This window comes from Taudactylus pleione, unplaced genomic scaffold (assembly GCF_031769625.1).
Source record: "Taudactylus pleione unplaced genomic scaffold, aTauple2 ptg000563l, whole genome shotgun sequence".
NCBI classification, from domain to species: domain Eukaryota; kingdom Metazoa; phylum Chordata; class Amphibia; order Anura; family Myobatrachidae; genus Taudactylus; species Taudactylus pleione.
In genome coordinates, this window is record NW_028284965.1 from 1,612,273 (window position 1) to 1,625,402 (window position 13,130).

The 13,130-nt window shown below is 43.4% G+C and overlaps 1 protein-coding gene across 2 annotated transcripts in view; it reads left to right on the plus strand.

Moving 5' to 3' along the window:
- LOC148481778 (phospholipase A2 inhibitor gamma subunit B-like) overlaps positions 1-12,876 on the plus strand; it is a 42,912-nt gene extending 30,036 nt beyond the window's left edge. For both annotated transcript variants that reach the window (XM_088453016.1, XM_088453017.1), the window contains 2 exons: positions 8,882-9,022; positions 10,406-12,876. In XM_088453016.1, the coding sequence (XP_088309142.1) occupies positions 8,882-9,022; positions 10,406-10,599 (335 nt within the window). In that variant the 3' untranslated portion in view covers positions 10,600-12,876. The remainder of the gene's footprint in view (positions 1-8,881; positions 9,023-10,405) is intronic.
- The last annotated feature ends 254 nt before the right edge of the window (positions 12,877-13,130 follow it).

Below are 13,130 nucleotides of genomic sequence, written 5' to 3' on the forward strand. Positions count from 1 at the left end.
TTTTACCTCAGAATAATCTAAGTACAGTGGAAGGCAGTGCTCCCTGCAGTGACAGCCCTTTTTACTCAGAATAACCTAGGTACAGTGGAAGGCAGTGCTCCCTGCAGTGACAGCCCTTTTACCTCAGAATAATCTAGGTACAGTGGAAGGCAGTGCTCCCTGCAGTGACAGCCCTTTTACCTCAGAATAATCTAGGTACAGTGGAAGGCAGTGCTCCCTGCAGTGACAGCCCTTTTACCTCAGAATAACCTAAGTACAGTGGAAGGCAGTGCTCACTGCAGTGACAGCCCTTTTACCTCAGAATAATCTAGGTACAGTGGAAGGCAGTGCTCCCTGCAGTGACAGCCCCTTTAACTCAGAATAACCTAAGTACAGGGGAAGGCAGTGCTCCCTGCAGTGACAGCCCTTTTACCTCAGAATAATCTAGGTACAGTGGAAGGCAGTGCTCCCTGCAGTGACAGCCCTTTTACCTCACAATAATCTAAGTACAGTAGAAGGCAGTGCTCCCTGCAGTAACAGCCCTTTTACCTCAGAATAATCTAAGTACAGTGGAAGGCAGTGCTCCCTGCAGTGACAGCCCCTTTGCCTCAGAATAATCTAGGTACAGTGGAAGGCAGTGCTCCCTGCAGTGACAGCCCTTTTTCCTCAGAATAACCTAGGTACAGTGGAAGGCAGTGCTTCCTGCAGTGACAGCCCTTTTGCCTCAGAATAATCTAGGTACAGTGGAAGGCAGTGCTCCCTGCAGTGACAGCCCTTTTACCTCACAATAACCTAAGTACAGTGGAAGGCAGTGCTCCCTGCAGTGACAGCCCTTTTACCTCAGAATAACCTAAGTACAGGGGAAGGCAGTGCTCCCTGCAGTGACAGCCCTTTTACCTCAGAATAATCTAGGTACAGTGGAAGGCAGTGCTCCCTGCAGTGACAGCCCTTTTACCTCAGAATAACCTAAGTACAGTGGAAGGCAGTGCTCCCTGCAGTGACAGCCCTTTTACCTCAGAATAATCTAAGTACAGTGGAAGGCAGTGCTCCCTGCAGTAACAGCCCTTTTACCTCAGAATAATCTAAGTACAGTGGAAGGCAGTGCTCCCTGCAGTGACAGCCCTTTTGCCTCAGAATAATCTAGGTACAGTGGAAGGCAGTGCTCCCTGCAGTAACAGCCCTTTTACCTCAGAATAATCTAAGTACAGTGGAAGGCAGTGCTCCCTGCAGTGACAGCCCTTTTGCCTCAGAATAATCTAGGTACAGTGGAAGGCAGTGCTCCCTGCAGTAACAGCCCTTTTACCTCAGAATAATCTAAGTACAGTGGAAGGCAGTGCTCCCTGCAGTGACAGCCCTTTTGCCTCAGAATAATCTAGGTACAGTGGAAGGCAGTGCTCCCTGCAGTGACAGCCCTTTTTCCTCAGAATAACCTAGGTACAGTGGAAGGCAGTGTTTCCTGCAGTGACAGCCCTTTTGCCTCAGAATAATCTAGGTACAGTGGAAGGCAGTGCTCCCTGCAGTGACAGCCCTTTTGCCTCAGAATAATCTAGGTACAGTGGAAGGCAGTGCTCCCTGCAGTAACAGCCCTTTTACCTCAGAATAATCTAAGTACAGTGGAAGGCAGTGCTCCCTGCAGTGACAGCCCTTTTGCCTCAGAATAATCTAGGTACAGTGGAAGGCAGTGCTCCCTGCAGTAACAGCCCTTTTACCTCAGAATAATCTAAGTACAGTGGAAGGCAGTGCTCCCTGCAGTGACAGCCCTTTTGCCTCAGAATAATCTAGGTACAGTGGAAGGCAGTGCTCCCTGCAGTGACAGCCCTTTTTCCTCAGAATAACCTAGGTACAGTGGAAGGCAGTGTTTCCTGCAGTGACAGCCCTTTTGCCTCAGAATAATCTAGGTACAGTGGAAGGCAGTGCTTCCTGCAGTGACAGCCCATTTACCTCAGAATAATCTAGGTACAGGGGAAGGCAGTGCTCCCTGCAGTGACAGCCCTTTTACCTCAGAATAACCTAAGCTCAGCAGAATTGCTAATTTTTAACTAAACAGCTCCCTCTTCTAAAAAGGGCATACCGTTTGCAATACTAATTTGGCAGCTGAGAGGAATTGTGAAGGGCAGAGTGTGTAAAAAGAACAACCATATCATCCGCCAGGATACAGAGAGAGTAGCCAGGAGTGATTGCTGCAATTACTCTTCAGTGACTTTCATCAATTGACCCCCAGCTATTTCTGAAAGGGAAAGTGTTATACTACAAATACGGTAGCCAGACAGCTATCTAATTGTTCTTACCTAAATAGCCGTGCAGGACTTTGTATTGCACCAGGACTACTTAATCCCTGTCTTTAACAAACTATTCACCAACGCGGGCAACGTTGATCTAAAACTAGTGTATTACATATTCAGGTGCACCTGGTATTAGTGAGACATTTGTTCTGAGTTAAACTAAGATCTAGAAGGGAAATGTAATATGTTCATTTGTTAATCACCTATTGATTCCGCAGTTGGTTCACATATCCAGAGTTCCTGTTTAATAAAATTTACGGATCCCAGTGCAATTTTCTGACTCAAATGTGTGTACTAAAGTGTAATTAAACTTGTTAAAAATGCATTGCTAATTGTAGAAGTGCTTATTTAACTAAACTGCAAATGTTGGAATAAATATACTCTTTTGTTGCACACTATTGCCTGTATCTAAATTATCACCTTCCAGAAGAACCCAAGGAGACTCTGTGACAGAGATACTCGGTAAGGAATCACCCTAATACACCACGAGTAGAATAGAAAACCCTTTACGGGGTGTGACAGAAAGAGGTTAAATGTCATCATGTACAAACATCATCTTTCATGGACTTTTGTCCAGGAAAATTCTAATTTGGCAGGAAAATTCGAACTAATCCGAGCCTGCACATCCCTACTAAAAATGGGATTATCACTGCTTGATAATAATCTAAAATTGTAGAGATGTGCGGTTCAGTTCTCCACAAAACTGAATCCACCCAAAATTCATGAATTCGGGTAAATCCGAGTCGCGGTTTTAATCTTCTGAGGAGATCCAGGTAAATCCGGGTCGTGGTTCTGATCATTTTGCAGTTCGGAATTCGGATTTTAATTCCGAATTTTGGGTTTTGGATTGCATAAATTATATGATTTTTAGCTGTTTTTAAAACTTTTTATCTATTTTTTTTATTGAAAAAATCCAGATCCAAAGCCAAAACCAAAACACTTGAGGGTGATTTGCAAAACCAAATCCAGATCCAAAACCTTGAAGGAGATACAGATCCAAAACCAAAACACGGGGGTCTGCACACATCCCTATAAAATTGCAAACCTGGTAAAGGTATTAAAATTGTAATAAGGGTACTGAAAAGAGAAGTGCTGCTCCAAAATGTTAGAAAATGCAAATGCCTGTGCCTTGGATAAGCTTTGGGTGTGTTAGCAAGTATGAGGGTTATGCACTGTAGCTCTCCACTCCCTCCCACTCCTTGGCATGGCCGAGCTGTAACCCTCTCCTCTCAGGCAGCTGAAGGTCGCGTCTGCTGAGCTGCATCTGGGAGCTGCATTCAGTAACCGTTTTGTGTGTCAGTGTGAAAGTTTGTGGCTGCTCTCCTCAGTCAGGAGACACCTCGCTGGCTGTGCTTTTACAAGTCTCTATTTACTAAGCAGTGTTAGGACTGGAGACAGAGTGAAAGTGATAAGGTACCAGCCAATCAGCTCCCAACTGTCATTTTTCAAACACAGCCTGTGAGATGACAGTTGGGAGCTGATTGGCTGGTACCTTATCACTTTTCACTCTGTCTCCTAACACTGCTTAGTATATAGACCCCACAGACTTTTTTGTGATCCTTTGGGTAATGGCACATGGTTTGTTTTTTTAATGTAAATCATATTTAAACGTTTTTTACAGAAACGTCACCATCTTGTCACTAAATTGATTCGTTACTGTGATGTACATATATTAGATATGATTGATCATATTCGGCATGAGATAAATTGGATATTACACAGTGCTCGCCCCTGACAGTTCCCATCCCTACACAGTCCACACCACATCTTACACCAAAGTTGAACATACAGTATAAGTAGAGATGGTTAATGTTTGCCGACCATCGATGTTTTTCTTGTGATGGTAGTGTTTTTACCATTCGATGGTGACATTCTGATATGTTGTGATGGTTATTTTTTATTTTTATTTTAATGCTGAGAGCTGCGCTGTCTCTGCCTGCAGCTCTATGCATCGGGCATCTTGCCCCACACCGTCCTGCCCCTAGAGCCGTCCCCTGCCAGCCAAGAAATAGGGCTATTGTGTATGTTTTTGCTCATGCGAATATTAAATAGTTTTTTTCAGACAATACTGTAATATTGGTGCAATGGTTACTTATCATCGCATCAAAAGAGTATGTAGCCAGAAGGCTTCCAGACTGTCAAATCCCGGCAAGGGATTAATGATAGGCGTCAAAATCCCGATGTCTATCATTATCCCTAAGTCGTACCGAACAAAGGTAAGCCGGGAGCGGACAGCTGCGGTTGGAGAGAGTTAGGTTAGGGGCTCCCCGGGGGAGACTTAGGGGTAGGAATCCCACCCCGGGATTGTTAGGGTTAGGCTAGGGGAAGGGAGGGTTAGGCACCCCCTGGGGGAGGTTAGGGTTAGGCACCCCCCAGGAGGGTTAAGTTTAGGGTGCGGGGAGGGGGGGTTAGGTTTAGGCACTTATGGGGGAGATTAGGGTTAGGCACCCCTAAGGGAGTGTTAGGGTTAGGGGGGGGAGGGTTAGGAATAGTTTCATTACTTACCCCATCGGGATCTTCTCTAGCCGCTCTTCCGATGTCAGGATTTGAACTGCCGGGCTTAGGTCCCGCAGTAGAAAACATAACGATTCCCATTGAAAGTTCTGATGGTGGAAGCCCCGTCCATCCCTAAATATAAGAATGCCAGGATCTATGTGGGGGGATGGATGTAGTCTCAATGGCAAAAAAACCCGGAGAAGCACAACTGTAGTGGAAGTGGCTAATGATACTTGTAGGAGAGATTACAGTGTACAGTACCAAGTACATAGCCATTCTGTGGTAACTTGCTTGTAATTTTGTTCTTTAAAGCTGTATTTTTATTTATTTAAATTTTTTTTAAATGTTAAATTCTATGCTGCAGGTCTTGCACTTGGTGACATGGTCTCACTGGTTGCGACCGTGTCCCACTGGTGGCTACTGGAAGGTAATATGTACAGAGTACCCACCTGAAACTGTAAAAAAACAAATTCTGGATACAGTTTGCATATACTGTACGTAATGTGTGAGAATTTGCTACATAACATATATTATATAGTATTGATATATTATATGGTATTAATAATTTGCTGCATAAAATAAATGGGATAATACTAAAGATGATAATGGAATATCAAAAAGATAATAATAATGGGGGAAGTGGGCATTGATTAGTGGGTTGACATGTACAGTAATATGTTAAATGTAATGTGAGTGTGAAGTGTATTGATAATTACAGTGCAATAAATCTTGGTCTCTTTGCCAGTTAAATTGTGGTAAAAACTGTAAGATTTCCTACGCAACTACTGTATTTACCTATAGCATCAGGTTTCCGGAAGAGCTCGCTACAGCGCCGCCTTCATCCACTGCTATACTGTCGTTTTCATCCGTGATGTACTGACCACCCAGCATCTGAGCTGTGTATTGCATGGAAAAAAAATTCACGTGCCATGGAGCAGCTTCATAATGTGCCAAGTGCTCAATTGAGGATAGATGTATATGGGCACACACCTGCAGCAGGATTTGTCCATCAGAAAAGCCGTGCACATGCCTGGAGCCGGCAGTGTAGATCACTGACTGGAGGTATAGAAAGAGCGTTGCTTGTAGTGTATATGCAGCTAAACTCACCGGCAAGAATACTCTAGGTGTGCTGGTTACACGTAGGTCGGAATTTAGTGGCTGTGGTCAGGGCGGCCATCAGATATTGTGGGGCAGATAGCTCCATATGTAAGGTGTCTGACTGCCATGTAAGAGGTGAGAGGTTTGAGTCGTGTTTTGAAATGTGTGTGTAAAATAAAAGAGGCGGTGACTGAAGAGTGCTTGGGGAGGGGGCCAGATGGAGGGGGAGTCAGCCAGGGAGGAGATAGGACAGGCCAGGAGATGGCGAGGATAAAAGAAAAAGAAGCTACAAGTTAGAATAATTATAAACAGAAAATGTACCGGCCCGAGCAGCGCCCCCTACCCTGCGGTGCCCTGTGCCGTGGCATATGTCGCGCCACCCTAATTACGGCCCTGTTCATTCATCCCTCTGGTAAAAGTCCCCTGATTGGACTGTTATATCCATGTGCATACGTATGGGAGGTTTTGAGATTCTTTTAGTATTTGTTGAATAAATTTCATTTTGATTTTTATGTTTGCTTTTTGTCCCATATTTTAATGTATGGTGTTATTGCTACTAAAGTGGATATATTGTACAGAAGCATACAGTACTATCTTTACAGTATTATCCTATGATTTGTTGTTTGTTCTATCATTACATGTAATGGTCATCGCCGTAAGAAGAAAACACACTATACGTGATATTGCGTTTATTGGTTGATTTGTTTAATATCATCTATCCTAAGATTATTTCTCAACCCTTTCCCTCACCTTATACATGAATAGTGCCATTTTTTTTAATACTATCACCATATTTTATTGCCACTCCAGTTTTTTGTGGGTTAAACCTAATTTGTGTTTCCAAGGCTGCCTCTTTACCCTAGAAGTGCTAACTAGAGTACCACCAGGGTAGTAACTACGGTGGCGTGACCTGTGCTATGGCACAGGGCACCGCAGGGCAGGGGACACTGGGGCTGATTCAGACCTGCTCGCAAGCGCTATGCACTCGCAAATGGGTCAATGTTTACCCACTGCTCATGCGCCGCCTCCGGCGTGCGCATGTGCGAGACCGGGCGAGCGACGGGCGCTCCGTCGCTACGGGTCTCGCACCAAAATGGGGCGGCTGTCGATTGTGATTGACAGCTCGTCCCGTTTTGGAGGTGGGCAGGAGGGGTGGCTGGACAAACGGAGGCTTTCCCGAGGGAACGCCTTCCGTTTGTGGGCGGCCCTACTGACATCACTAGTGATGTCAGTAGGTGGACTTCCTGCTCTGTTAGAGCAGGAAGTCCACTGGGGCTTGCGATGGATGAGACCCTACCACAAGGGTCTCGTCGCAAGCCCGATGGTCGCGACCATCGCGACAATCACCTGGCCGCTCGCAAAAACTGTGGTCACCACAGCTTAGCGAGCGGCCAGGAGGCCAGCATGAAAAAAAATGCCGCCCTGATTCAGAGCGAGCGCTCTGAAAGAGCATCCGGCTCTGAATCAGGACCACTGTTCGAGACCATCAATTTTCTGTTTATTATCATTCTCACTTATAGCTTCCTCTTCTTTTATCCCCAGCATCTCCTGGCCTCCCCTATCTCTTCCCTGGTCCTTCTCCATTAGGCCATGGCTCTTTTTCGGGTGCGTGTCTTATGTCCCCATTGGGGGGCGCCAATGCTCTTTCTGGCACAGGGCTCCAAAAAGTCTGGTTACGGCTCTGAGTACCACTATATCTGTACTTTAAAACATGCACATGCATACTTCCCAACCGTCCCATTTTCTGCAGGAAAGTCCATATTTGAGGGCTCCTTCCCACTGCTCTGATCAGGACTGAATTGTCCTCAGTTGCAGAGCAGCAGTGGACGAGTACAGTGTGCACCTGTCCCTTTTGCAGGGCCGAAACTATGATTTTTGTCACCAGGGGCAAGACAGTAATTTGGCGCCCCCCCTGGTAATTCCGTCTGCAGCAGTGCCCCTATAGTAATGCCCCCTGAGGTAATGCCCCTGTAGTAGTGCCCATATAGTAATGCCCCTGTAGTAGTGCCCATATGATAATGCCCCTGTAGTAGTGCCCATATTGTAATGCCCCCATAGTAATGCCCCTGTAATGCCCATTCTCCGATATTAATGCCCTTCTGGTAATGTCCCTGTAGTGCCCATGCTTTCATAGTAATGCCCCTGTAGTGTCCATGCTCTCATAGTAATGCCCCTGTAGTGCCCATGCTCTCATAGTAATGCCCCTGTAGTGCCCATGCCTATTAAAAAAAATATACTTACCTTGAACCCTGCTCCTGCATCCAGCGTCGCGTCCGGTCCGCCGGCTGCTCCTCGGAACTATGGGGGAAACGTCATGACGTCTCTCTCATAGTGCCCATGGGGAGAGCCGGAAGCTTGAGTTCGAGAGAGAACTCCAGCCTCCGGCTCCGGCTACATCTTGTCGCTGCAGAGAAGGAGCCGGGCGCCCGCTGGTAATAAATATTACCAGCGGACGTCCGGCTTGGAGCCTCTCTGCAGCGCTGGACTGGAGGTCGCTGGCACCGGGTACAGCGGCGCACCCGGTGCACGTGCACCTCCAGCCCCCCCTAGTTGCGGCCCTGCCTTTTGCATGCAACAGTAAAAGGGTTACGAGAGACGTAGCTGCACTAGCAAGGGGCAGGTAACGCATTTCAGTGCTAAGCATGCCCTCAGGGATGTGACTAAGTCCCCCCTATGCCATCTCAGTACTATGGACACAGAACCTTCATCAGATATGACCACTTCCAATGTTGGGGGGATATTTGAAGCTGGAACATGAGGGCTGCTACAGGTATTCATCATATCAATTCACTAGGAATTAGTGACATCACTGGGCACAAAGTGCCTCCCACTCAGTGATGTCACTGGCTTATACGGTGTATTATTATGTACAAGTGGTTACACCCACAAAATGGCTCCCACACTGTCAGTACAGTAAGTGATGATATCACTTTAAACGGGTTTCATAAGTACTGTTTCTTTCTATGGACTTTAATCCTAAATCTAGTTTAATAGTTTTTAAAAAAATATGTATCTATTCTTCTTAGTTTCAGAAGATACAAATGGCAAAAATGGTCTCAAATGTAAAGGCTGCTTCTCTCCGAATTCAAAGACCTGTCAAACTGAAACGGTAATGGACTGCACCGGAAAAGAGACAATGTGTATGACCCAGCTCACAAGTACATCAGGTACTGTATATTCTGTAATTGTGTAAATATTTAGTAATTTATTGATCGTTAATGGTATAGTAAAATGTAAAAAAAAATTATATTCTGTATTTAATTAATATCACCAATGTATGATTTGTGTCTTGGTTCAGAGATGGACGCAAATGCCATTGTAATTGCCAAAATATGCTATTGCCTTATTCGCCATTCAGTGCTTACAGACGCCCAATGACAGCATCTCGCATGCGCCGCTCACGCACAAAACCGGACACATCAAACGCAGATGAGGCGGCTATCAGCCGTTTTGCGTAAGTTTAACATGCCGCACACACAACGGGTCTCCAGACACACAGAGGGCTCACCTGCTGCCAGCAGGAACGCAGTGGCTAATTTACGGATGCCCAGAAAACAGTGTTTAAACGGTTTGACATGCCTGCGTTATACTAACCCCTCCCCGTTACCTTCCCCAATCGCTGACTGACTGTCACTCATTTCACGAACTATTCCTCAGTGTGAGCGTATTCCCAATGCCAAAGAATCGCTAAATCTGCGTAAATATCTGCATTATGTCCATCTATGAATCATGCCCATGGTTTAACGTTTTCCTTTAGATACTTTAGATACTGCTGCCATTTTCCCGGTGACCTGCGTTATAGACTCTGGGCACGTTTTAGTGCCCAGCGTTTATAAGTACGGCGCTGGCCACGCACCGCTCTGAGCGCTGCTGGACGGAGAGGAGGGGGAACGTGACGGAGACTGCACACGGGCCCCCCCTGTCTAGAAACGCCCCTGCATAGTTGAGTGATTATTTGCTACTGCGCATGCTCTAAATATTCTGAAAGTGTTGCCCTGAGTGCGTGCACAAATCAGCTGTTGCATACGGGGTTGCTGGTATCAGAGATGGCAAGAGAAGTCCATGGGCATTCCTGGGCAGTGAATGGCAGGTGGGCTGCAGTAGACACCAAAATATCCATTGAATGGGCGTGTTATGGGACTGTCGTCGGCTTGTCAGTGAGAGCGGCTGCATTCTCAGATGCAGAGCCACAGAAGACATGTACAGACGGAGACACTTCACCTTCCATGGGGCTGGTGCAAGTCCTGGTGGTGCACGTGATGTGCGCAGATGGTGAAGTGTCTTGTATCACCGGCAGTGTTGCAGCGTACAAACCTGAAAGTGGACATTTCAGTGCTTGCACATTCAAGTTCATGCTAGTACACAAAGGGGAAGGCTGAAAATAACATTTGTACATTATCGCAGCCGCGACTCCGCAAACACGTGCACCAACGGCTGCAGCTGCGTACACCTCTGATTCAGGCCCAATGTCTCTACAAATGATTGCCCACTTCAATGCAAAACTGTTGTCCATAGCAACAGGGCCATAACTCATTTTTATTCTCTTGCAGGGAGCATATTTTCCACAACGATATCACGTGGCTGTTCCACAAAAGAGATGTGTCAGCCTACTCACCAAGTGTGGAATCTGGGGGCAATGGTTGTTAATGTTGAAAGCAAATGTGCCAACAGTGGTGTTTATCTCCATCAAAGTCTCTTTCTGCTGATTATTTCCGTCTGTCTCTTTTTAAAACTTATGTGTTAAAACCAAAAACTGTCAAAGTCGGTCATGCAGTCAATGTATATATTGTGCATGCATGTTGCATTTAGGGATTATAACACTGGATTTTGATTTAACGCTAAGACAACTGCTCTGTGGAAGTTGATGTTTTCACATATTACACTGGTTTAAACAATTTAAATAGATTTATTATCAAATTAATGGGGGATATTTGCAACTAACTGCAACTAAAAGTATATTATATTATATAATTTACAAATGTATCAAGCATTGAATTGCTTTCTGACGATGGGTGAGCCTGATAAGCTGTAAGGAAACACATTGCGTAGTTTTAAGTGAATAGTCCAAAGTGTATTATTGAAATTCCCTGCAATACATTCTTCTGTCACCAGATGGCACATTCACAGAAAAGTCCTTAACATGACAGCTGAAAGAAAAGTACTTCATGCTGCACATTCATTTTGTTCTTAGTGACATGTATAGCAATGTTTGTCTCCCGGCTTCAGTGTCTCAATATGCATCATTAAAGGTGTGAGCAGATCATGTGCAGGCAAAACGTATTCCGCTGGATAGTGGAAACTAAAAGTGATGGACAGTTAGGTCTATTCAGACATCCATAGAGTTATCAATCCAAAACCCTTGCTCACCACTTTATTAAATCTAAAATAAAATATTTTTTCTTTTGTCTTGATCCAAAGTAGTCACAAATGTCAAAAAAGAAATTTTCTGAAAAAATATAACATCTCATCCGCTCATCATGAACAACCGCCACAAAATGTTATTTAAAAAATTGGATTTCAAAAGACTTTCCCTCACCAATGGGCAATCGCAAGCTGTCAGGGTTGGAAAGCCTTTGTGATTGGTTGCTGGTGAACAGGAGCCCCAGTTACTCTCGTTAACAGTCATTTTGCATCTGTCATTCTTTTTGTCTGAGTGATTTTTTTTTTTTATGTGGACTACATCTAAACGAGAGAGAATTACATCTTTTTTAAATTTAATTAGAGTTTATTTTAAATAATGTGTTTTTTTTTATTTTTATTCAGCTCTTATGGTTTTAATGGGTAGGAGTCTCAGGGCAATATCTAATTACCCCCGAGATTTTCATGACAAAAATTACCACAGCCATCGAAACCATTTTTTTCATTAACACGGATTTGCGCTTTTACGATTCCCACGCTATCTAATTTTAAAAAAAAAAATGGTTGCAGTAAATTTTACCGCAAAAACCCATGAGAAAAAAAAAGTGGAAATCATTCTGCACCCTAAAAAAAAACAAAAGAAAATATTGGGTGATATAATCAAATTGTATTACTGTCCCAAAAAAAATATTCAAACTTTCAAAATTTAAAAAAATGGGTAATTTTTGTAGTTTCTTTAAATGAAATAAAGCAAACAGATAAGGTGAAAAAGGGTAGAATATTTTTTTTACGTAAATTTGAGGACACTTTAACTTTTAACTGTAAAAAAAATGTTTTCACTCAAATACTGTCATTAAATTTGGGGTGCATATACTAATACAAAAGTGTATTTTGGAGTAATTAGCAGGGCATTCCTCTCCCCCAATTATGACATGTAATTATTAGACTAATTAAGCTAATTGGAAATTTCCCAACTGCCTATTTAGTCTCTAGGAGGGTTGTCCAAGGGGTTCTGAAGCAAGTACCAACTTTTTAAACTTCAAATAGCCATTTTTTCTGACTTTGCACCTGCTCTGGGGCTGCGAGAAATAAACCAGGTTAATTCCTATTAAAATTACCACAGCTGAATTTCTTGTAGCCTATTGAAAAAATTTAAATAACTGGTAAAAGCAGCAATTAAAAATTCATATGCAAATCAATGAATTCTTAAAAGGCTCCTAATGAAAGGATTTATACCATATGATCAAATTGTTAAAATAATAAAGTCACAGGAGATGAAGGTTAATTACTATCAATGCCCGAAGGTGCCCAATTTGCACTAATCCATACAGTGTCAACCAGGAACTTGCTCTTTATTGTCTAACTAGTTAGCAAAGAATTACAGTAATTGCTGATTAATTGCTGTGGCTCAGGTCTGCTAAATCAAATGTTAAATTAGTCTTAATAATTAAAGTGTTATCAAATAGCTCTCATTATCCCCGTGGCAATGGCAGGAAGGAACAAATGCAGTAATGATCAGCCATGACCCTACCAGTCAGGACAGGTGAGCTAGACAATGCAAAATGTTATTTAAAATAGTTGGATGTGGTCACATCTGATTTCATTGCTGTATCTGTGCAGTGGAGACAAATTGATTCTATAAATAATAAATCATCCAAATTAAGATTTGTTTTGTGATTGTGTATGTCTGTTATTATAATTATTAAAATTTATTCCAAAGCACCCACATATCATGCAGCTTTGCAACACTAGAGAATATATTCTAAATTAAATTACACACATATTAAAACATATGGTAAAATTGGCCCATTCCCAACATTTTGTACTTTAAGGAAATGCTAAATCTTAAGATTGAGTTTTGATTTCAACCATCATGATAAAAATATGTTATTTAGTTTTAACCTCACATTTCATAAA